General features: G+C 47.9%; 1 protein-coding gene across 4 annotated transcripts in view; it reads right to left on the bottom strand.

The window, feature by feature from the left end:
- Positions 1–25,073, bottom strand: part of DOCK1 (dedicator of cytokinesis 1) — a 530,259-nt gene that overhangs the window by 35,491 nt on the left and 469,695 nt on the right. For all 4 annotated transcript variants that reach the window (XM_043597859.1, XM_043597860.1, XM_043597862.1 and 1 more), the window contains 5 exons: positions 21,424–21,543; positions 6,359–6,448; positions 5,436–5,540; positions 802–943; positions 589–667 (listed from right to left, as the gene is read on the bottom strand). In XM_043597859.1, coding sequence (XP_043453794.1) covers positions 589–667; positions 802–943; positions 5,436–5,540; positions 6,359–6,448; positions 21,424–21,543 — 536 coding nt within the window. The remainder of the gene's footprint in view (positions 1–588; positions 668–801; positions 944–5,435; positions 5,541–6,358; positions 6,449–21,423; positions 21,544–25,073) is intronic.

The following is a 25,073-nucleotide window of genomic DNA, read 5'->3' as shown; positions in this document are numbered from 1 at the left end:
CACATAGAAAACAAAATTCTTGATATCAAAGAAACATCTAAAGCAGAGTGTCTCTACAGCATTGCTAAGTCGGGTGCAGTTCAACGGAGAGGCACAAAACCTCAGATTTGGATAGCCGACTAGTGAGTCTAAAAATCTGCCTTATGATCCCATGTTATACAATCGTGGTGGTGCAGGGGTAAAGGGGTTCTGCACCCAAAAAAAGCAAATGTCCCAATCCCTTTTCCTGTCACACAGCGTGCAAACAGTCCGGCCCTCCCCACGCACGGGGACTCAGAGGTACTGGGTGTGGGGCCGGGTGGGTCACACGGAGACCAGAGTGCCCCCTCCGCCCTCCCAAGTTTTCCCGGCCTCCCCACATCAGGAAAGGAATAGTTCTGGTACCCTCCGGCAACACATTACTAACTTCTTCCCTCACTGTTTTGATGCTCAAAATAATTTGCTTCTCTCGCTCTTCAAAGTAAACAGAGCATCTGGAAAGCTCACCAAAGCCTAAAATCCATCCTTTCGAGGGGGAAATTCTTAGTAAGAGATCTGTGCACAGTCTTTCATCATCCGTACGTTGGGCAGGAGGAATGGGACGCTCACCTTACGATCTGCTCTGACACAGGCCGGTGAAATTTCGGGGGCAGGTCAAGTTTGGGCTTTACGGTGAAGCACTGAATGTCTAAGGGTGAAGAGGGTTAAGGATCACAAGGCAGCATGGACATCAGGCATGACAACGCCCCCAAGTGCACCCAACCACCCAGGCCCACGGCGCTGAGATCGCATCCTGTCCCGCGGGGTTGTCTTAAAGGATACATTGGCCAGGCGAGTTTTTGATGTCGTCGCCTGGGGGAGATGTCGTCTTCATTTTCTCTGCGTTGGGGAACTGAGTTAAGAGGCGAGCTTCAAAATCTTCCCTGCGTTCGTACTCTTTCCCTCGGTAAATGAAAACTTTCCCCTGGAAACAGTGACATTCATTAAATAACACCACGGGGGAAGGTCAGGACAAGTTCACACACAAATGCACTGGTTTTCAAAATCTGCTTGAGAGTTTTCTTTAAAAAGCCATTGAATTGAAAAACAGCTTGTAATTACACTGGCCTTATTAATCAAGAACACGCAAACAGGAGCCACATAAGTTAATAGTGTTTACGAAGCACTGAACACATTACCAAAGTCGGCGGGTGGATTTCAGCCTTAACGGTGACAATCAACCAAAATAACCACCAAGAACCAAGTGAGCAATCAGGGCCCACCCTCTAGTGGGCATGAGGTGGCGAGAGAGGGTACAAGCACCAGGGCAAGGGCATCATGGTGTCCTAATTAAATAGCTCTCATCCTGCCGAGAGGAATTTAAGAGAGCGTGAGATTGAGGTGCGGCCTCAGAGCCTGAGCACGATGTTCCCAGCTGTTGCCTAGAGGACACAGCCAAGCGACCAGCAGAACCACAGGGAAAGGGGTCTAGAACAAAGTAGGGAGGTGTGAGGACCGCGGCCTCCCCAGTGGGGAGAGACCGGAGGCCGATGGGAGGACTGCCCTCACTGCCCCTTCAGTGCTGTACCAACGATTACCCAGTGATGAATGACAGGTTCAACATCAGAGTTCTCCTTCTAAAGACTGGCTTTTGGGGGCGTCCAGGTGGCTCAGTCAATTAAGGATCCGGCTTTAGCTCAGGTCATGAACTTGGGGTTCGTGAGTTTGAGCCCCGCGTCGGGCTCGGTGCTGACAGCTCAGAGCCTAGAGCCTGCTTTGGATTCTGTGACTCCCTCTCTCTCTCTCTCCCTCCTTCACTTGCACTATCTCTCTCTCTGTCTCAAAAATAAATAAGGATTAAAAAAAAAAAAAAAAACCTGGCTACTGTCCATCTCAAATGACACATTGTCACCTCCATAAATCCCAAGCTGGAGAGTCCATCTGGGGGTGGTGTTAGATGGCGGGGTGACCTCGGGGGTGGGTGTTAGGCCGGTGAGCCTTCTTCCTTACGCAGGCTGCCTTGTTGAGGCCATTTCTGTCCAGGTGTGACACAGTCACTCAGTAAACATACCTCTAAGAAATTTTCGGATTCTAGGATGTAAAAGTTCTGTGAACCTTCACAGATCCAACAGTGTCTTCTGAGTGTCAACTGAGTCATAGAAAGGTGGCAATGGGCGATGCGACACTACCATTGACTCTGGGGCCTACACCCCCGGCCCCCCAACATCCTGCCTCACCCCTAGGGCTGTCTGACCCTAAAGGAGGATGGCAACAAGGAAAAGGCGCCAAGGGACCCAAGAAACAGGAGGCTGGGGGCTGATGCTTTTCCTCACAGGATCTGTCGGCCGAGCAAGAGGCCCAGCCTGGCCGGTCATGAGTCAGGTGCAGCCCTGGTATCCGTCCCGACCCTGGCTGGCCAGGTGCCAGAGCGGAGGAAAGGCAGAGAGCCCACAGAATAGCACCCCACGGAACATTCTTACGCTTACCTCCTAGAGACTGAGTTCGAAGTCAAACTAAAATTTGTCTAATTAATGAATTTTCAAAAGATAAAGAGAGATCCTATGGTACTCAATTTCTTTCCTTCCCTAGTCCCGACTTATTCTGGGTCCCCATAAATCACTAAAGAAGGAACAGTTTAAGAATTGAATATTTTTTTCACTTTGTGCTTAGGTATGTCTTAAAGTACCCATTATAGAAGAAAAATGTTCTCTTTCTCTAAAAAAATAATGTCAAGCAGAGACCAAAGTAATATGTAGCCTTAATTAGAAATATAAATACACAGTGTGGGCATCTTTTAAAGCTATATAAAGCCAAACATTTCAGAAATTCAGGAAGATTTAATGTATTAACAGGCCACTACAAAACTCGCATGAATTTATTATGCTTTACACTAGAAGAAAGACATAATAATAAAATGTATATAAAGACTTTAATAGAAAAACACTAGTGAGTTATAGATGAAAGCACTACTAACATTTTCTAGAAATGTCAATTATTTTGCATTCTGAAGCAGTCCCTTCAAACATGAAAACAAGGGGGAAATGTATATATAGTCAAAGATATTTATTCCTTGGAAGAACCATAAATATTAACATGAAAGCAAACAAACAACCAAAAAAGGCAAACCCAGAAGCCAACGAGACTAATTCTTAAAGAAAAACAAAGCAAAAGGGACAGTTAGTTCCTCAGGGGCATTAAACAGCCAAACATTTTCCCTGAGTTTTTGTAACCGCTAATGTCATTGTCAGATTGACCCCTGCCAGGGGATCTGTGAAGCATAATAAATATACTGCTATAGTCCTGCAGAATTATTCAGGTGTGGCGGGGAAGTCAGTTCAATATTAATCATGCCCGTTAAACCCTTTATTCACACTTTGCATTTTGTCCTTTTGACAGGGGAGATGACCCAGTGCGGTCCCCGGAGCACACACATCGTGTGTGCCCTCCCAGCCCTCTTGCACGCCAGGCATCCATTGGCTCAGAGACTGCAAAGTGCCCGCCCCGCCCACCGGCACGTCAGGAAGCCAGGGCAGAGGCATAGTGAGTAGTGGGAAGTCACAGCACTGTCCACAGAGGGCCACACACACTGTAACATCTCAGCACAGCCATGATGTAGGCTCGATCTCTCTCTTAGAGACACATACATGGGGTCACACATACAGATTTATACACCTTAATGGAAGCCTTTAACAACGTCAACTCCAAGCCCATAATATTCTTCAGCTTGGTTTTTTATTTATATATGGTCAATTTCAGGGGCCCCTGGGTGGCTTAGTTGGTTAAGCGTCAGACACTTGGAACTCGGCTCAGGTCATGATCTCATGGTTCACGGGATTGAGCCCCACGTCAGGCTCTGCGCTGACAGCACAAGGCCTGCTTGGGATTCTCTTTCTCTCCCTCTCTCTCTCTCTCTCTCTCTCTTTCAGAATAAATAAACTTCTTAAAAATAAAATGTAGTTAACTTCAAAATCCTCCCTAATTTAGGGCTTATAACCAAATGTCCTTTACTCATTCTTTGGGAAGAAGATTTTCTCCAAAATCTGGGTCTCTGGTCAACTGCTGTCCCGGGCATGTGGTGCCACAGCTGCACGAGAAAAGCTGAGGTGTCAAGGAGAGAGGACACACCAGCAGGGACAGGGTAGGGACAGATGCCCCAGTCACCCCAGACCTTGAGTGAGTGGACAAATCAACAGGTCACATTCTGAAGCAGACCAGACCTGGGAGGCTCACTTGTTGATGTCATATCAACAATGACAGGTCCTCAGCAAGTAAGTCCTTCCTGCTGGTGGCAGCATGGAGGTACGTCAAGAACGTCTGGGCAGTCAGAACCACCAGGGTCAAAGGAACACAGCTCCGGGACTAGGAAAACCTCTTTCCTGGATCTAACTGCCCCACACAGCTATGCTCTAGACAAGAGATCCCGCTTTCCCCAAACCAGAGGAATCACCTGTGGTCTCCCAGAATAAGAGAAAACCATGTGCCTTCAAAAAATGTCTTAAGAAATGACAGGAAATCATGGCCCACTGGTCAATGGCATCCAAGAGAAACTTGAAACAATTCTACTAGTAGGTCAAGCAGTATTTATTTACACAATTTATCCTCTGGCCTCATGAGTGCTAAGAAATGGGCATTTGGCTGACGATCACAGTATTTCTGCAATCCCGTGTCAAACAGCACATACCTATCTAAGGAATGGAAGGCGATTCAGAGTCCCCAGCAATGTGGCCGGAAAAATCCCCTTACAATTTCTCACATAATTAAAAATACACATGTTCACGGCAGTATGATTCACCATAGCCGAAACAACCCAAATGTCCATTAAAGGACGAATGGATCAACAAAACTGTGGTATATCTATACAATGGAATACTCGGCCATAAAAAGAAGTGACATTCAGATCCATGCCCCGACATGGATAAACCGTGAAGACGGTATGTCAAGGGAAATAGGTCAGACACGAAAGGGCAAAGAGTGTATCGATTTCACTTTATGAGGTACCTAGAAAAGGCAAATTCATAGAGACAGGAAGTAGAACGGTGCTGCCAGGGGCTGAGAGGTGAGGGAACGTGGAGTCACCGTTGTCCTGGATACAGAATTTCAGGATGGAAAGATGAAAAATTTCCAGAGATGGATGATGGCACAACAATGTGAATGTGCTTAGTGCCACTGAACTGTACCCTTAAAACTGGTTAAGGTGGCAAATTTTATGTCACCTGTATTTTACCACAATTTAAAAAAACACACCTAAATCTCTGAAGGAGAGTTCCGTTTAGGGAAGTTCAGATGGAAAGCTTATATGCAACCAAAGAAAATGTTATCAGCCCTTCTCTCACACCCTAAGCTAAGCGCAAAGCTATTAAGAGTACAGAGTCAGACCGCGACCCACGGATGCAAAGTCCAAATCGTTCCTCGGAATGGGAAGGGGCTCTCTGCCCAGGCAGCAATCTTGGCTTCGATTGAACAGAATCAAAATTTACCCGAAGGAATGTGGGGAATCCTTGTCCGTAGTAGCCAACAGCGAAATAGTCAGGCTTAGGTCTTATCACTTTGACGATGTTTTCATAAAACTGAGCCTGTTTTTTCTGAAAGGAAGAAAGAACATTTCAGGTTTGAATAGTGCATTTGAGCGTTTGTTCTTCTAGAATCTTCCAGTGGGCTCTACAAGCTTTGGCAATTCCAGTTGGGTGGGAGGATGACGATGAGGGAGGTGCCATGCGCCTGGTGCATCTGGATACCTCGACGCACGGCTTGGACAGAATTTGTCCCTCACCCCCAGTGTTGAGCAGAGAATCTGCCCAAAAGAGCAAAACTCAGTAACCAGTATGATTTATCTGTGTTCTCAAAAACCAAAGAGGTGCCACAGAAATGGTTTTCCTTCTGATTAAGTGGCTGGTCTTTAGTATTTTAAAAACTGGTCTCAGTTAGATACTGGGCCACATTAAAGAGGAATTTCAAAGGGCAGAATTCTGGTCTAAATTAATGATAAATATTATATATACCATCATAAAGTAGATCTGCTGAATACAAACAGTGTCTGTAGCAAGAGAAAGGTCTGGGTTACTCTCCCTTCTCCCACCTACCTTGTAGATGGGGTCAGTTTTAAACCAGCTGAGGTTCTCAGAGACTCTGGGGCCACCAAGAGCTCTGTACATGTGGGGTCAGTGGTTGTTTACAGCTTTAGTCTGGTTACCAAAGCTCAGTTGGGAATAAACGTGAGTGCTCGTGAGCCAGAATCGGTCAGCAAATACATCAAGACTCTCATCCTGGACAAAATGGAGGACCATGGCCAAGCCCACAGAAGGCCTGAGGGGAATCCCAACGTCAAAACGGGAAGGGAAATCCCAGAAAAACAAGTGTGGATTGCCTGTGTTTACTTCACTAGAAAGAAAAGAAGACCTACCAGCAATTCGCTGAGTTGTTCGTAATCAAACATCTCGTTTTCATACTGTTCAGCAAGTTCCTTACCCAGAGCAATGGCCTCCTCCCACATCTGCGAAGAAAAAGAAAGAGAAACTCAAACCTGAACCATGCAGTCAAGGGATGAAATAGTAATACAACTGTTCATAAGAAAACAATTTGGAAATACGCTTGCTGAATATGAAAACACTACGAGAATAATGTGGGAAAAATACAAATATTTTCTAGAGGCTCATGACCAGATGTCAGTTGACTAAACTTGTCCACTACTGGCTCATCAGTCACGCCTCTGCCCAGGGTCAAAGCAGTCTGCTGGCCGGTTCTGGCCTGCTCCATCTACTTCCCACTGCCAGGGGCGGCCTCTGATGCCTCGGAGCGGCCGGTTAGCCGAGGGTAGGCACCACGGGGCTACGAGAGGCTACAGGGAGCCTGGTTTTGCGATTTTCCCAAGTCATCCCATTGAATAAACACAACGGTGGACTGTCAGTAAGAACAGGATATCTTTCAATGCTAAATTAAAGCTTGCAACAAGCTGCTTTATGTGTGCAAATACTGTGAGGCTTTAAAGCCTGACATCATTTTGCAAGGGGGAACTTTCTGTGGTAGTAGTTTGAAAGTAGGTTTCCAATCAAGTAACTGATTTATTAGAAGGCTGATAGACTTTGGTGTATGTGGAATAATTAATGGATACATATACTAAGACCTGAATTTTCCTTCTTTTTCTTGGGAAAGATAAAGTGGTGGACTTGAGAAGAATATGTTACATATGGAGGAACCACCTCCTCCAGGAAGCCTTTCTGGACGCCAACTCTCCGTGTGCTCCCACGATGACCCAGGATCCTCTGACTTCCAACCTGGTGGTAATGTATTGAAACAGGAGTGCTTCTCTGTCATTCCTCCTTAGAGACCACAGGCCCCTTGAGGGCAGGAACCGAGCATTATTAAAACCTCTGGACCACAGCTGAAGGCCTACTGAAGAATGGTTACTAGAAGAACTGAAGATTATTGATTTAGAATCGGGAAAGCACCACACCATTCCACATAACGTTTCCCCAGCCAGGAAACGCCCACTTCTTGATGGCTACCATTCCCACAAGATGGTGGCCGCTAAAGTCAGGACAAGTGATTCTGAGCTTGCTGTCTGTCCAGCAAGTCCCTTGCCTCATTGGGTGGGTACTTCATCACACCCATTTTGCAGATAAGAAAGTTGGGGGTCAGACAGGTCAGCAACTTGCCCAAGGGCACAGAGAGGTGTACTTGGCCCGACCTGATCTTTTTCTAAAACTCTTGCTTTTCATGAATGTATTAGTTTGGGTTGCTATAATAAAATGCCATTGATGGGGTGGCTTAAACAACAGACATTTATTTCTCACTGTTCTAGAAGCTTGGAAGTTCAGGATCAAGGTGCAGGCAGATTCAGTTCTTGGTGAGGGCCTTCCTCCTGACTTGTAGAACACCACTTTCTCACTATGTGCTCACAGAGCTTTGAGAGAGGGCTCTCTTCCTCTTCTCAGAAGAGCAGTGATTCCCATCATGGGGGCCACCCCTACGTATGACCCGATATAAACATAATTGCCTCCCAAAGGCCTCATCTCCAAAGGCAACCACGCGGTGGTCCAAAGTAAGAATTCGGTGGGGGCAGGGAGGAAACACAAACATTCAGCCCATAACAATGACCATGTCCTAGCACTTCCGGCTTCTCTCACTCCCTCCTGCTCGGATGGGTTTAAAAGGATACTTTGGGGCACCTGGGGACCCCAGTAGGTGAAGCATCTGGCTCTCGATTTCACCTTAGGTCACGATCTTACAGTTCATGAGTCGAAATTCCGTGTCAGGCTTTGTGCTAACAGCACAGAACCTGCTTGGGATTCTCTCTCCCTCTGTCTCTCTGCCCCTCCCCCACTGAGTGTGCACACTCTCTCTCTCTCTCAACATAAATAAATAAATAAATAAATAGACTTTATAGAGATAGATAGATAGATAGATAGATAGATAGATAAAAACTAGACTAGTCATTAATTCCAGGTTCCCACTGAGAACACAAGTGACCAGCTCCCATACTGGGCACACCCTCATCCTTGAACACCCATCTGCCGGTTGGTCTTTGCTTCTTCTGAGTAGAATGACCCCATCGAGGGCCTTACTTATTACTGAACAGCCCAATAGACTTAAAATGCTCTTTATAGCTACTACTTAAATAAACCATCTGCTATTTTTTATGAGAAAAAAAGCTATTCTGGAACGAGAGTTATACTTTAACAATTTGAAAGACAAAAATAAAAATAAGCCCAGAGTAGAAAAAGATTTCTGAGATGGGACCAGCGCCCAGGAAAGAGAGAGAGTGGCCAAGATGCCCTTCCTGGGTCCACACACTGTTCCCTTCCCGGAGCTGCCACTGTCTCCATCCTGCTGGTGCTTTCAGAGATGCCTTGCATTCTGGGATTATTTTAATCTCCTGTTCCAGATCCTCCTCGGGTCCTCTGCCGGGGCCCAAGCTCACATTTCTAGGAAGGGGAAACCTCTCTCGCACTTTCAATGTCTTTTTTAAGCTCCAGTAACCAATTCCTCCCTTAGAGTATTTCCATTTCAAAGAAAACTTTAACTTGTGATTCTTGGTCACAGGATTTTTCTTTAGTTTTCTGCAAACACACACTCTATGAGCTGCCTAGAATGTTAGGGCGCCTAATTCATTACTGAGTAAAAGCTTAATCTGTTTTTATCCTAAATGACAGAGGAGATGCTTTAGATACATATCAAAAGTAATTGTTTTTAAAAGAAATGTAAGTCTTGAATAAATACCTTATCCGACTCACCCTTGAAGTGACATAGTTGTGTTTTCTATCAGATTTTCTATAAATACACATTCCCTCCTCTTCCCCCAGTGTCTTAAAGGATTCTGCATTAGGAAGATTTAGATCTACTTTTAATTGGATAGGGCTCTAAGGAGTGTGGGCAATTCATATTTCTGATGAGAACCCCTTGGAAGATATTTCAGTACCAGAGAGAAGACAGATTCAATGCGATCGAGATTTAGATTACCTCTGTGAAAGATTGGCTTTAACTCGTGGGTTTGAACTTCTGCCTTAGCTCCTGCACTAGGCTATGAAGTTTCCCACAGCCCTGAATGAGGAAGCATCAGATCCACACACACCATTGTTTTCTGATTTGAAATCCTTAGTCCACTTTATTGCATCCTTGAAATCGCTAGTTACTTGCCGCTCAGAGAACACTCTTTCCTCTGTCCCTTTTCTTCAGATGGTCTTAGCTACACTCTCTTGAGATGATAACTTTTTTCTACCATTCTGAACCTCCCAGTAACCAGGAAGTACCATTTCTTCAAGTTTCACGGATACAAACTTTTTCTTTTCTTTTTTTTTTTTCCTTCTGGTGAAACTCCTTCCTTCACTCCATGACAACAGTGGCTGTGGAGAACAGATCAGCTATTGATTTCCTATGGAGAACCGCACAGTTGACCCACAGGACGACAAGACTGACCTCACTGGGCACGGGAGCCGTGGTGGATGACAGGGTAGACGCCAGCCAGGATGACTGTCCCTTACTATTAATTCTGGCTGTCGATGACTCACCAGCACAGCGTGGACAACTCTGGTTGAATCCACTTAGTAGCTGTAAGTGACTCACTGGTGAAGATGTTTTATGGGATCCTTGAGTCTCAGTTATTCTTCCAAAATTCAGCTGTTCTTCCAGGCAATTGTTGGGGGAAGAGTCATATTCAACTGCATCTGAATTTCCAGTGTCCCACATAGGTCATGGACGTTTGAATGGTTGAGGATATGCAATGGTGCAGAAGAATCCAGAACACTGTCGAGATCCCTCTGCACGGAGATGAGTGAGGTCTAGCTTTAGGTCTTGTCCAGTAAGTGAGGCCAGGAGCCTGCGAGTGACAGTCTCCTTCTAGTCCCTCTAGGATGAAGGGTGGGAGTCCCCAGGGAAGATGCGTGTCATGAGAAGGGCCATGGTGACTCGAGGTCTGTGGCTCAGCTGAAAGAATAGAGACCCTTGTAGACACCCACCCTCTCTCCAGGCCTCTTGCTCTTTCTTGAGCCAAGCTCCATCCCTGGTCCTCCTGGTGTTTTCAACCTGCGTCAGCTAGATCAAAGGATCCACATTTTTGCAAAGACATTTCTCAGAGAGAGCGAGCGAGTCAGACCCCCCTCTCGCAGCCCAGCAGGTGCACTGTCTCTGTGGTCTGTGGCACAGGGCCGCCCGATCTGGCAGGAACAATGCCGTCTTCTCCTTGCACGGGCAGGCACAAGGCGGAGTTGGCATCTAGAAAGCCGGTCAGATGGGGCAGGAAGCCAGTGGGAACTGGGACTTAGGAAGGGTGTAGGAAGCCTTTATGAAAAGGTTCATAAAGGATTTATCAACAATAAGCCCTCCCCTCTGGTGTGGTCAAGTAATCAAGGAATCACTGCCCATCTAAGTCACATTCACTAATATGGCTTGTTTCTCCCCACAGAAACTCTTTGCCTGTCAAAACAGAAAACTATTTGCTCAGCTTTTAATGCCCTGGAAGGAAACATATAAAACGCAGAGGTTTTGCATTTTTTCTTCAGGCCAGGACATCTGTAGTTCTGTGAGATTCTGAAAAGCCTAAATCAGGCTGCAGGGAAGGGATTATGTTTCTTGATTCTGTAGGTAATGATTGGGCATCTACAACGGGAGCAGAGAGAACAGGGGAGAGGAACAAAAGTGAGTACAGATAGCTCTTTGAGGAATTGTGTAGACAGGAGGAGACTGACAGGCAGTCCGAACAAGAGAACTTCTTTTAAACACGGGGGAAATAGGGTGTGGCTGTAGATGGAGGTGTATTAGTCAATAGCGAGCAAGGCGCTGACACGACACGGGCGGGACAGACGGGCTGGCCTGGCGTCCTGGGATGGGCAGGGAGGTCCGGGACACAGGGTAGGAATGTGGAGAGTCCATCCCTCGGAGGAGGGAAGCAGAATCTGTGGGCGCAGACACAGACCAGTGGATGAGGGTGGGCCAGGGATGTGTGGAGGTCAAAGGGGCATCACACTGCCTGGGTAACCGCTAGCTGGAAAGTCAACTCCTTTGAAAAAGAACTGATGCGTGACGGGAACCTCATCACTCAGAACCACTTTAACTGCCTTGCAGGAAATAGAACCTCCCTGGACTTAGCAGAGGCGTCTCTTCCAATGTTCCAGCCACGTGAGGACGCTGATCCTCGCCCTGTCCCCAGGTGCCTCAGCTGTGCTGGGTGTCCCGGCTCCGCCTGGCATTTGCTCTTCTGACCCTGACCCATTTAGTGGAGGCAGTGTGGGATCAGCTGACTTCACGTTTCCGGAAGTGCCACCACCCTTTCCTGATCCCTGCTGCTGGTGACCTTGCCCCAGGCCTCCAGTTCACAGGCCACCTCCCAGTGGGTCTCCGTCCCCTCTGCCCCCAACCAAGTAGCCAGAATTACCCTCTGAAAAGAGGAAAACGAATCCCTGTTGCCTCTTTGCGTGAAATCTCTCTGGCTCCTTGTGCTTCATGGAGTAAATCAATCTTCAGGGGACGTGCAAGGTCACGGGTAAACTGGATCTCCAGTTCTCTACATCCGTGTGTCTCAGGATCCCTCACCCCCCACCCTGCAGACATACTTCTTCACTTCCTCAGGAAAGCGAGATGGCCTCAGGAGCCGTGGCCTTGGCCCTTACCTGTGCTGCTCCCATTCTTTGCAATTCCTGCCCTTCCCAGCCATTGCCAGGCAAACTTTATCTTATTCTTCAGGAGCCAGTCGAAATGCCACCTCCTCCATGAAGCCTGCCCACTCTCCCTAGAAGTAATCACTCCCATACCTGTTAGACAGGTAGACCCAGCATCCACCAAAGTGTCAGACCAGAGGAAGGTTTTGTGATTTACCTGTTTGCACATGACCCCCGGGGCTCGACGGGGATGCCTGGAGGCTGGCCTCTAACTCAGGGGCGCCCCTGGCACCAATAAGGCCTGGCAGTGGGAGTACTTGTTAGGGGTCCTGCAGAGAGTGGGGAGTAGGGTTGTTACGGACTCTAAACATTGAATTTGCTCATGCCTTGATAAAACATGATTTTTTTTTTATTAATTTTTTTTTTCAACGTTTATTTATTTTTGGGACAGAGAGAGACAGAGCATGAACAGGGGAGGGGCAGAGAGAGAGGGAGACACAGAATTGGAAGCAGGCTCCAGGCTCTGAGCCATCAGCCCAGAGCCTGACGCGGGGCTCGAACTCACGGACCATGAGATCGTGACCTGGCTGAAGTTGGACGCTTAACCGACTGCGCCACCCAGGCGCCCCGATTTTTTTTTTTTTTTATATAGGAGCAAATCATTATTCACATGATCTCTTTGAACATGTTAGCAGGTCAAATCTTTTCTAACCGAATAGATTCTGGCAAACTTCAGGATTTTCAAACTGTGGAAATGCTGAGCGTAATCCAGGAGGAGGGCGTCGTTACGTGCCCATCCTCGTGATTCCTCTTAATAACCCCTGGGCTTTAAAAGAGAAACTAAGAGGATGAAAACATGTCACCCACATCCTCAGAGAAGAAATCCAGCCACTTCACCGAATGCAGAAACCGACTCCCCAAATCCTTATTTTTAGTTCACAGGAAGACGCGAGATGCCTCCTTTTTGACTTGGGCGCAAGGCAAAGTGCGAACTTTGTCAAGGCGAGGTTATTTTAAGGGAAAAGGAAGCCAGGCTCCGGGTGGAAACAGTCACAGAGCTTCACGCAGCACATGGGCTCGCAGTCACGATCCCCATTGATCGGGACTGCCAGGCGGCCCCTTGGTTTCGGAGGTGGCTGAACGCTGGTGAATGTGGACTCTCTCGCTCGCTCGCTCCGACTACATTTTCTTGATAGCAGGGCTTCTATTTTTGACTCATCCTCCATAGAGAAGCCTGGTAATTTTCAGTGAAGTACTTGGATTAAGGGCTTTATTGAAAATTACTAGGCCTCAAGCAAACACAATAAGACAGACAATACAGAGCATGTTCAGGAAAGAACGCCCGTCTGCAGGGATAAAGCCCGACAGAAGGCTTTCAGGGGGACGCTCAAACGGGTGGTAAAAACAGAATGGAAAAGGAGCTAGGAGTGGTTATTAGCCTGGGAAGGAAGAACCGTAAAAGAATGAACAGGGAAACAGATGGAAATGACGTTTTATGGAGAGAAAGAAAAAGATGAAAAGTCCAAGAGCCTGGCTGAAAGACGTTCAAAAACTTTTGAAGACGATAGAAAAGCAAAAATAGAATGACTTCGTGTGGAAGAAACAGAGAAAGATAACCGTACAGAATTCAAAAGCCGAAGTGTCCAATATAAAGCAGCAGAAAATCCATTCAGCACTGCAGCTTTTGGAGGACAAAGACAGAGAAACTTTTAATACGCTCTGACCCCAGTCCCTTGTCCTCCGCCGTCCCTGCGGCCTCGGGGACGCTTTCCACGGGCGGCCGCTCCTTTACTGCCTGCCAAGGTCTACCTCGGATTCTGTAAGTCCCTATGTCCCTTAGGAAGCCGGATACATTTACAACAGTGCAAATGAGCTCTAGAACGTGTAAAGTTTCCACATATTAAGGACATAGTGAAGATTTCCTTACGGACACAGGGACACAGCCACATGGTGACAGCCTGTATTGATGGAGCTTTAACTGAGTCATACTTTTGCCAGACTGAGGTCCTGTTTAGCACCCATTTTAGAATCTCGTGATCCCCAGCCTTCAAATTCAACTATGGCGCGAAGTCCCCCTGCCTGAATATATATTTTTAAACCAAAACCGCATTTTCTCCCCCTTAAAAGGAATTAAATGTAAAATCAAACCAAATTCTTGTGACTTAAATGCTGCGGGAGCGTGAGCAGCAAAGCACATGGAGTTTGGGGTGCAACCCGGGTCAGCTGTTAAATCCGAGCCTGTGGCCCAAACCAGGTGCCCTCCCAGTGTGGTTGTCCTGCTCGCTCCCTGGATGAGCCCCGGCAATCGTCCTGACCGAGGACTGTCATTTCTAAAAGACGCACAGAGTCCGGGAAGGAAAAGCCGGTCCAGGTGTTGGAAGACTGTCTTTGTCTGATCTATAGCCTCTGCAGCGAACGCGGTACTGAAACAGGGTTAGCGCCAGGCTCGGGAAAGGAGCTGGTGGAAAACACCCCTCCCCTGAAACCCACGCACTGCAGAAATGATGCCACAGATCTGCCCCTTGAGACCTGTAAGGGGCTCAGAGTCTGGGTCAGGAACCAAGACCCCACAGAGGAGACAAACGTGCCCAACGGAAGGTACTTTGTGGAACGTCTCAGTGACGGTGGCCTTTTGCTCAAGCGCTGGCCAGAAGGCTCTCCATTCCATAAAAGATGAATCAAAATATGGCAGGGGTGACAGTGGGGGAGGGGGAGGCGGTGCAGGGGTAGGGGCAGGGGTGTGTGGGGACTCCCTGCGCACTTTGCATCCGTTTTTGTTGTGAATCTGAAACTGCTCTAAAAAATAAAGTTTACTAAAAAAATTTTTTGCCTGAGTGTTCAGTCTGTTTCACCAGTCTCCCTCGGAGGCACACGAGCATCAGACACAGCCTGCCCGGCCCGGCCACCAAGTAGCTTGAGCCAAAGCAGGGCCTGGTGACTGCCGTGGTCCCTGGACCAGCTGCCTTGTCATTACTGGAAGCTGTTTAGAAACACAGAGCCTCAGGCCCCACCCAAGACCTACTGAATCAGAATCTGCATTTTAACAAGACCCCCAGTTTTCTTAGGGGGGCCTGAGAAGCATGAAATACTCAAAGTAGGGAGATACAGGATACATACAAATAGTTCCAAGGCCAGGGCAGAGAGTGCCAGGGGAGGGGTGGGGAGGCACCTTCCTGGATGGCTGGGGTGGGGAGGCTCCAAGGTGAAGAGAACAGTAGGGGCGGGGGTGCCCTTCCACACCCAGGGAAGACCGTGGGAAGTCCAAATGGTTGGGAATCCAAGAGCATGTTCTAAAAATAAGGCAGGATATTGTGGGTAGAGAGGAGAGTGCTACAAGGGTGGGGGGCTCCTGCCAGCGAAAAGCCTGGATCTGCCTGTGGAGGGTGTGGTGGGGGCCCCAGAGGTTTGGGCACCTTTGAAGTGATTCAAGCAATGATACTATGGCCACTTTGTTAGAAAGTAAGTAGAGTGGTGACTGAGGGAGGGAGCAGAGTCGCAGGGATGGGTGTGGGGGGCCCCCCGGAAGAGGCTGAGTGATCCAGCCAGGACCAGAAGCCCTGGAAGGTGGAGCTTATGAGGAAGGGACCACTCAATGGACTGGCTCGAGCAGTGGCCCTTCTACCCAAGGACCTGACTTGTTCAGCAGTGCCTCAGGGAGGATCCCGGCCAAGCCAGTGCAGACGCGAGAGCTAGTTTGTCAGGGGCTCTCACTCCTGAAGGCACTTAGATATACAAACCACAGTGAGAAAACCTGATTCATCCTTAAGGGCTTGGGAAGCCGATAATGAGATTATGATGGATTTTGATCAAAGCACAAAAGAAAACAACATACCTGAGGGGCATGAGTCTAAATTTTAATAATAAAGTAAGATAAAATAAAGTAAAATAAATAAAGTAAGAAAATAAAAACTGCATCTTGCTCCAACAAAGCTATATGTTGCTTTTCTTGATTTAGATTTATTCCTACCTTCTTTGTTCCTATCTCTTTCCTAATCCTCTCGAACATTTGCCTTGTGTGTATTTCCTTCAGAGAATCCTGTGCCATAAAGGAGCCCCTAACTCACCTATCCCTCCAAATTCCCTAATGTAAATAACTACCATACTCTTTTTTAAAATGTATTTATTTTTGAGAGAGAAAGCGTGAGTGGGGAAGTGGCAGAGAGGACGAGGGAGGGAGAGAGAGAATCCCAAGCAGGCTGACAGTGTGGAGCCCAATGCGGGGCTTGAACTCATGAACCACGAGATCATGACCTGAGCCAAAGCTGGATGCTTAGCTGACTGAGCCAGCCAGGTGCCCTATAAACTAAACATCCTCTTGAGAGTTTTTTTTTTTTTTTCCAAATTTTAGAAATGACACTGGGTCACAAGAAAAAAAAAATCTAATTTTGAGGCTTGTTAGCATGTTTCCCCTTGTCATTCCGACATAAATTCTATTATTTCCTGGCTTTGGTCCCATGTTCTAATTCTTTTAGATATAGTTTAGTTTTTCAAATATGCACCCAGCGCAAGGAATATATGCCAACAGGCACATAAGCAATACTGGCTGCCTGTGATGGCCCCAGAGGATGTGAGAGTAAAGCTTCCATTCACACCAGCAGATGGATGGATGTGCCTGTGGACAATGCATTTTTTTTTTTAATGTTTTATTTATTTTTGAGACAGAGAGAGACAGAGCGTGAGCAGGGAAGGGGCAGAGAGAGAGCGAGACACAGGATCCGAAGCAGGCTCCGGGCTCCAAGCTGTCAGCACAGAGCCCGACGCGGGGCTCGAACTCAGGGACCGCGAGATCATGACCTGAGCCGAAGTCGGACGCTCAACCGACTGAGTCACCCAGGCTAGTCACCCCTGGACAATGGTCTTAATGCTCAGGGAGGACAAAGTCTTTGGCTCTGACCAGCACTGTCCAGTAGAAATATAATGCAATGTAATTTTAAATTACTAGTAGCCGCCTTTTCAAAAACTGGGATTACTTTTACTAATATTTAATATATCTGCAATATTATCATTTCAGCATGTAATCAATAACAAAAAATTAAGTGAGACAGCTGACTTTTGTATCAGTTGCTCTGGCTGCCATAACCCAGTACCACGGGCTGGGTACCCTAAACTCATTTATTCCCTCGGAGGCTGGCAGTCTACGATCTGGTCACTGGCTGGATGGGGTGTTTTGAGGCCTCTCTGCGTGGCTCGTAGATGGCCCTCTTCTCACGATGTCCTCATACGGTCCCTACTGTGGGGGTCCTGATCTCTTCTCACAAGGGCACTAGTCCTCACGTTACCTTGTTTTACCTTAATCACCTCTTTAAAGGACTTAGGTCCAAACACAGTCACATCTGGAGGTACTAGACATTAGGGCTTGAAATTCTGAATTTCTGGCAGAAACAATCCAGCCCACAACGACAGTCTTTCACGAAGTCTGACAAACCCAGCGTGTGCCTTACGCTGACAGCACGTCTCAGCTCGGACTGGCCGCATTTCAAATGCCAGTGACCACACGTCCCTCGTGACTCCAGGACTGGGTCACTCAGGTTATAGTCCCGTCTGCTGCCTGAGCGCTGGCTCCTGCCCAGGAGCCCCCCTGCATTGCCTGAGACCCTCGTCAAGCTGCCACTGGCCCCGATACTTGCCACCCATCACCCAAGAGCCGCTGTGAGATAGTTTCCCTCCAAGACGACTGGAATCTGGGAATGGAGATGGAAATGTGTACATTTAGGCCCCCCAACATCAAGCTTGGCGAACTGTTGCAATGACCGCAGCCCCAATCTTACTCCAGTATGTTCAGAAAAGGCCCAGAGGATGTTTCTTCTCAAATACTGCAAATACGCACACCTGGCCGGGAGGCCGGGTCTCCGTCTTATTTCCTAAATCTGGCACAAAGTGCCCAACTCTGCCGTCTTCGGCTGTGACCTCCTACCTCCCTCCCTGGCAGCCTGGGCGGATTTCTGGGGTCCTAGCCACGGGAACAGGAGCCCATTTTCTCACGCTGCCCACACCATTCCCAACCCCCGCCCTAACCGAAGGAGGAAACTCAACTACGGAGAAACAGGGATCAGGTCCCAACACCAAGTTCTGGGAGATATCTCTGTCCTCCCGTGTCCCGTTGTGGGGCGCTATACTATGTAGGGATCTGTGAATATTATCTTCTTGCGAACATACACAGTTAGGTCATTTCCACGTGTGTTCAGAGTCCTCCATTCGAACCCCGACTCACTCGTCTACTTAGAAACCCTCATAGACGTGGGTACCGCACGTCGGTCTTCCCTTCCAGACACCTCTGTCCACGGAGGTCCGTTGTGGCCCTGCGATCCGCATCAGCCAATGACACGGGCAGAAACACGGGGGTCATTTCTGGAAAGTGCGTGTAAGGGCCGGGCTGGTGACTCACTGTCCCGTCCTGGCCGCGTTCCTTTGTGGTGGGCCTCGGCCCACCTGCGTCCCAGGAGAGGACCAAGCTCGTGCGGCATGAGTGAAAAATAAACCCGGGTGCTGTACAGTTCCTGGGTCTTCAGGAGGCAGAAATTCCAGCATCTTCCAGCCCATCCTGCCTGACGTGGGAGATGAATAATTCCTTCCTCCTGTTATCTTTGTCCCAGGAAATGCAGTACTTGTTGATGTCAAAGTGACTTTTCTAATTGCCCAGGCACTTCAGATTTCATCTCAGGAACTTTCTCCCTCACCTGTGCTCATCACGCTCACGTCAGCTGCAGACGGATGGGAGGGGGACTTGGTTTTCTTTGAACGTTTTTGTGGAAAAGTTACAAATACTCAGAAGTGGCTTTTCTATCCTTTTTGCCAGGACAACTCTAACCGCTGCTGTGGAGACGGCCGTCCCAAACTGAGATGAACAGGTAGACCCGTTCCGACTCCACGTTCACCAACCGGTCACTCTCCCGAAATCCTCTGTGTGTCTCCTCCAGGACACAGGGACAGGTGAGGACGGTCCTTCTGTCCCTTTCTCTTATTGCAGGTAATACTCCGTCGCTTGAGCATTTTCAAAACGAGGATTTCTTACTCTTGGTGTTTCTGACATTTCGGGCTGGATAGTTCTCTGCCGTGGGACTGTCTGCGCATCGCAGGACGTTCCAGAAGCATCCCTGGCCTCCATCCACTGGAGGCCAGAGGCATCCACTCCCTGGGCCATGCCAACCTAAAAATATCTCCTGGGGGTCCCGGGTGAGAACTGCTGTTCCAAACCGAACACATCTTCCCCCCTCCGTAGGAGGCTGTCTGCCGGAAATGAAAAAGACCTTGTTCTTTGATTTATTATTTATCGGAGGCCACTGTCCTGAGACAGGTGAGCCTTTCTCACTATCGGGAATCGCTCTTAAATGCTGAGTGTTCATTCTTTGTACTGATTTCTCTGCGCCCCCAACGGATGCCCACTGGGCTACATGTCAGGCACTGTTCTGAGAATCAGGAGCGCTGTAGGAAGAAGTGCGTGTGGCCACCACACTCTGGCACCGACAGCCTACAGAGAGACCTGCTGAGGAAACACACACGCAAGCTGCTCACTGCCAACCGTAGCCAGTGCTGTAGAGGAGACGACACCGCGGGGGGTAGGACGAGAGGGAGGCATTCAAGCTGAGACAGGAAGAAACCAGACAAGGGCAGGAGGGGCAGAAGCCTGCTGAATTTCTGGCCAGGAGGGGCCGGGATGCGCAAGGTCCCCCGAATTTGGGTGATGTGGCCAAAATACAGGGTGTGAGGGAGGGAACGAGGGGTGACGTGGTAGGAGAAGTCTCAGGGGCCGAGGACATACTGCCACCGTGACCGCCCAGAATGGCCACGAGCAAAGGCACATGTTCCTCCGGCCCCAGTGGCCTCTGGCCCTCTCCGGTCCCCCGTCCTGCTCTGCCCACCCCACAGCCTAGAACACGATAAGCCAGGAAGTCATCGGGGGAAGGAATGGCTGAATCAGCCCTGTTTCTTTTAGCAGTTTGCTGAGAAATAGGGTCCCCTGGCTAAACCAATAACATTGTAGTAATTGGCCTTAATTGTGGAAGTGTCTCATTGCTATGAAGAAATATATCCTGTGCTACTACAGGACTAGGTGGAATCCACAGAACATTTCCAAGTGGCCTCTGGGCAACCTCCATGTTATTCTGAATAGTTTGGCTTTTGCCCTGTGTCAAGGGCAGTGGGGAATGAACAAAACACACATTGTCTGTTCAAGAGGGTTTGATTGATCTTGACGGCCACAAAAAGAGGCGGCCGTCATCCTTCCCTGGTACAAAGTTCTGTTTGGGGTGGAATTGAGTCCCCTCACCCCCCCAAAAGAAGTGTTGAAGTCCTAATCTCTGGTTTCTCTGAATGTGACTTTATTTGGAAATAGGGTCTTTGGATGTGATCAGTTAAGATGACGTCATAGCGGATCAGGTGGGAAATCCAATGACTGGCGGGCTTGGAAGAGGGAAATCCGGACAAGGAGACACATACAGGTGGACCCTGGACTGATGTGGCTACCGGCCACGGGACGCCAAGAATGGCCAGCCACCCCAGGAAGTAAGAGAGAGGCATGGAACAGACCGTCCCATGAGTCACTGTCCCGCAGACAGCACGACCCTGCCAACATGCTGATTTCCAGCTTCTAGGCTCCAGAACAGTGAGAGAATAAATTTCTGTCATTTAAAGCCACTCAGTGGGTGGTACTTCATCACAGCAGTCCTGCAAAACTCACAAGTGCCCCCATGGATTCTCTGGTCACCTTTCTCAGAGTGGGGAAAAAAAAAGCAGGTGAACGAGATGGGTTATAAATCCTGATGAAGCCACACAAGAAGCTCCGAAATCACCTTGGTGGCAGATTTTAAAAACGTCCAAAGCTCAAGTAACTCCTTTTTTTTTTTTTTTTTCCAATAGTTACATCTTATGTGACTCACACAAACTACACTGATAAGACCTATTACTGGCTGATTAAAATGATGGCAGGCTTCCTCCCCATAGAAGTCAACGGAATAAATAATTTTGTGGGAGCCAGTGAATCTAGAATCCGCCAAAATGGTGCATTACTGGTCTTATCACAGGATTCATTTTTCAGGGAGAGCAGAAAAATCCCAAGTGTCAAAGGAACGCATTAGTCCTAAGTGCTCAGAAACTCCTCCAAATGGGTGTCCCAGACCTGGTTGTCTCCAGCAAGGACCAGCAAAATTCTTGTACTTTTTTAGTTCCTTACTTTCAGAGCGTGTATAGAAGGAAGACCGTGGGGTTTCTTGGTAGGATTTCTACTCGGAAGGGCCAGCTGGTGAGCCATGCATAAAACCTTCCAACACACAACCTGTAACAAATTTCTGGTTGCACGAACATCACCTGCCATGAAATGCGTGCGGCAGGAAGATACACGTAACGAGAAAAACACAAGAAAAACTGCACTTTTTTTTACCTTGCCTTTGTCGAAGTAGTGGATGATCTCCTGATAGAGCTGTTCTTTCAGCTGTCCCTGTGTTGTCGCCTGGTACCCGTCCCGCTGGGTGAGGTGGGCCGCACACACGTCCTCTGACCACTGGGGCAAAAGCAGAGCATGAGAAGTGCCAGGCGAGGGCACGCCCAGTGCCGCCCCGTGCCCTCCCTTGGTCAGAATGCACAGTGAGTCCCGCACGCCCTGCACGCACGAGGCCACGGTTCCAGGGCCACTCGGGGCTGCTGTCATCAGGCTGTTGGGGCCTGGAAATGAGGGCACAACCTCTGTGCAGAGGCCCCACGAGGAATGAAAGACAAGAGGGAGGCAAAGCCAGGCCTAGAGTCACACAGAAGAGAAACCGGCAGGTTCTGGAACGCACAGAACTGTCAGCTTGCTGAGAGTGTGTTGAAATACCTGGGATGAATTATGAGCCACGTGACTGGGGCTGTCTCAAGTGAGGCATCCCGGGGTCCTGGACTCAGTCCTGAGACACTCAACATTTTTCCTAAGCTTATTTATTTTGGGGATTGGGAGAGGGAACGAGCAGGGGAGGGGCAGAGAGAGGGGGACAGAGGATCCGAAGCAGGCTCTGTGCTGACAGAGAGAGCCCAATGCGGAGTTTGAACTCACAAACCGCGAGATCAGGACCTGAGCCGAAGTCGGAAGCTTAACCGACTGAGCCACCCAGGTGCCCCCTCCTTTAGCAAAGAAGACACAGGGATCTCACATACCAGTCGTAAATAAAAGGAACCTGGTGGCCTATCTTTGGACCTTTGGCTCTGGGCTCGCTGCCCATCACCCAGGCACAACTCGATCAGTGGATGTGGAAGTGACAGTGGACCCACAGTATAAACAGGAGATGCACAGAGGTCTCAGCAAGCCGGGGAGATGCACCAAAGTGAAGGCAAGCTCATCTGATGTGTCAGCTCATGAACTTGGGCTCCGCAAAACAGTGGCGTTAAGTATAAGGGTTCAACAAAATTCACTATTGGGTAGGAGCTACTATGTGCAAGGCACGGGGTCAAAGACGAGTCAGAAGGTGCCCTCACCCGGAGACAGTGCTAGGACAGCTTAGAGCACAATGATCTGTAATAACGCCACAAAATGTGTTCCATGAGCATTAAAGGGTAAGAGGGCTGAGTACACACTGCCGGTGGGGGTGGGGTCTGGGGATGCTCCTTGGAGAAAGTAATTAGAATGGGCTTGCTTATCAGTTGGACACAGGAGGTAGAGTTTGACCCTGTAGATAGGCCAGCAAAGATGCTGCAAAGAAAGCAATGGACCCCCAGGCCGCCTGGACCAACATGGGGGTGGGTGTGCCCCACAGGACCCAATGCTGTTCAGGCCACATATGGAGCAATGACACCAGCCAGGGTGACACATTTAGGGGCAGATTAATGAGAGTAATAGCTGTGATCGGGCAGAGGCCCAGCAGGACTGGCCTGCTAAAATGGGGAGCAGGGGGCTTGGGGAGCATGGTGAGGCTTCCCAAGAGGCACCTCCTGCTGAGCCCTGGGGGCTCCAACAGGGCCCAGAGCACGGGGCCAGAATGGCTCCCCTGCTCTAGAAATGTCAAGTAAGGGTGAGAAACATTTAATCAGGCTGCAAAGGTTTCACCTCGAAATTAGACTCGCCTCTACTGATCACAGTTGGCTGTTACAAAATCATTAAATTATGGAGTTCTCACTGCACAGCTAGATTTCTATTCTTCATGGGGGATAAACGTACAATTTTAGATGATTCTAAAATGTAACAACAATAAAATAAATAAGAAAATTGATTTCAAATAACTTCCTTGGAGTTTAAAATCACTTAAAAAATATTGAAGAGGGGAATAAAAGTCCCTCTACACCTTCCATTTAAACACTGATATGATTTAACTTGATTACGGGGACTCAAGGCTAATGCTTGCATTGGTCTTGGTTTAGGCAAAATAACCAAAGATTATATTTGAGAATTTTTAGCTAACGAACAAGAATGTATCTGTCACGTTGAAGGAAAATTTTCATAACGAAACAAATAACGCCTTCATTAAGCTGATTAACCAGCTCGAGTTCACACTGAATGCTGTATCAAAATATATTTAGAAAAAATTACGAAATGTAACGATGCAAAAGATAGGGAGAGAAATTATAGAGCATTTTGCCATTTAACTGGAAAATTCGGAGCCCCAGTGGAAAAGATAACGCACTTGGGCCTATGGATTTGGGTTGTGAAACACACCCTCGTGTGGTCTGTGCCGAGCCCATCTGCATTCAATAAATGCAATGCGTGAACAAATGATAGTTTACACACATATCTATTTTATGTTCACGTGCACACGCGAGTGCTTATGTACTATAAGAGAGTGAGGGTGAGTGAGTAGCTTGTCAACCCCATTTTAATTTTCCTGGTGAAAATAAATATCTTCATAGCTGCAAAAATGCCTTATTACTGAAATTTGGGTTGCTAACAAATGAAGGCCATTAGAATTCGCAGTGGCATGGCTGGTGTCAGGTGTGCTAACTGAAATCTCTATCTTTGTACATTACTTTCCTTGGGAGAGCTTTATGTGGGGTGAAGCCAGACGGGGGTCTACTGATGAGTGTTGATGAGGCACCCAGACTGATCCTCCTCCTGTTTTCCTTGCAATGGACCCTTTTGTTTTCAGGCAAAACTACATCTCCGCACTCCAACATCTCCACAGCAGCCGGTGTGTATTTGTAACACCAAGAGATACTAGAGATTTCAGGGTTGGGCCAAAGGCTGGAAGATTCTTGCTGGAGTTTCACTCTTAACATAGTGTTCTCCTTAATGCTTCTCAACACCCAAAAGACATTGCTTAATGCCTGTTTTAATGCGATCTTCTCTGGTTTTCTTTCTTTTAGTTTTTGGTGTTTGGGGGGGGGGGCTGGCCTGAGTTTGAAAACAGTATTCCTTGAATGAGTGGTCTTTATGTTGGGTCACTCAACTAAATTTGAATTCTCCTAACCATTCTTGTTGATCCAGTTTGTAATTTTTCAAATTTTTTTTATAAGGATGTAATGGAAAAGATGATCTAATGATTAGCTAAAGTATTAATACATAACACTAGAGGTTGTATAGCATTTCCTTCACCTATCTACTTATCCATCCATCTGCCTACCGACCCACCCACCTACACATTTATCCATCCATCCATCCATCCATCCATCCATCCATCCATCCATCCACCCAACTTACCCATCCATTCATCCTTCCGTCCATCCATCTATCCACCCATACTTCCATTTATTCATCCATCCACCCATCCATCCATCCATCCATCCACCCATCCATCCATCCACTCATCCATCCATCCATCCACCCACTTATCCATCCATTCACCCTTCCATCCATTCATCTATCCACCCATACTTCCATTTATTCAGCCATCCATCCATACATGCATCCATCATCCATCCACCCACCCACTTACCCATCCATTCACCCTTCCATCCATCCATCTATCCACCCATACTTCCATTTATCCATCCATCCATCCATCCATCCATCCATCCATCCATCCATCCATTTACTGTGGGTCTACTCAGTATAATTAACTGGGCTAGAATTGGGCATCAGGGAAGAGCATAAATATATTACTGCAAACAAACATTCAATGTCAAAAGATA

The sequence above is a fragment of the Prionailurus bengalensis genome, chromosome D2 (assembly GCF_016509475.1).
Source record: "Prionailurus bengalensis isolate Pbe53 chromosome D2, Fcat_Pben_1.1_paternal_pri, whole genome shotgun sequence".
NCBI classification, from domain to species: domain Eukaryota; kingdom Metazoa; phylum Chordata; class Mammalia; order Carnivora; family Felidae; genus Prionailurus; species Prionailurus bengalensis.
Note: the sequence above shows the minus strand (reverse complement) of the source record. Positions and strands in the feature narration are given on the sequence as shown.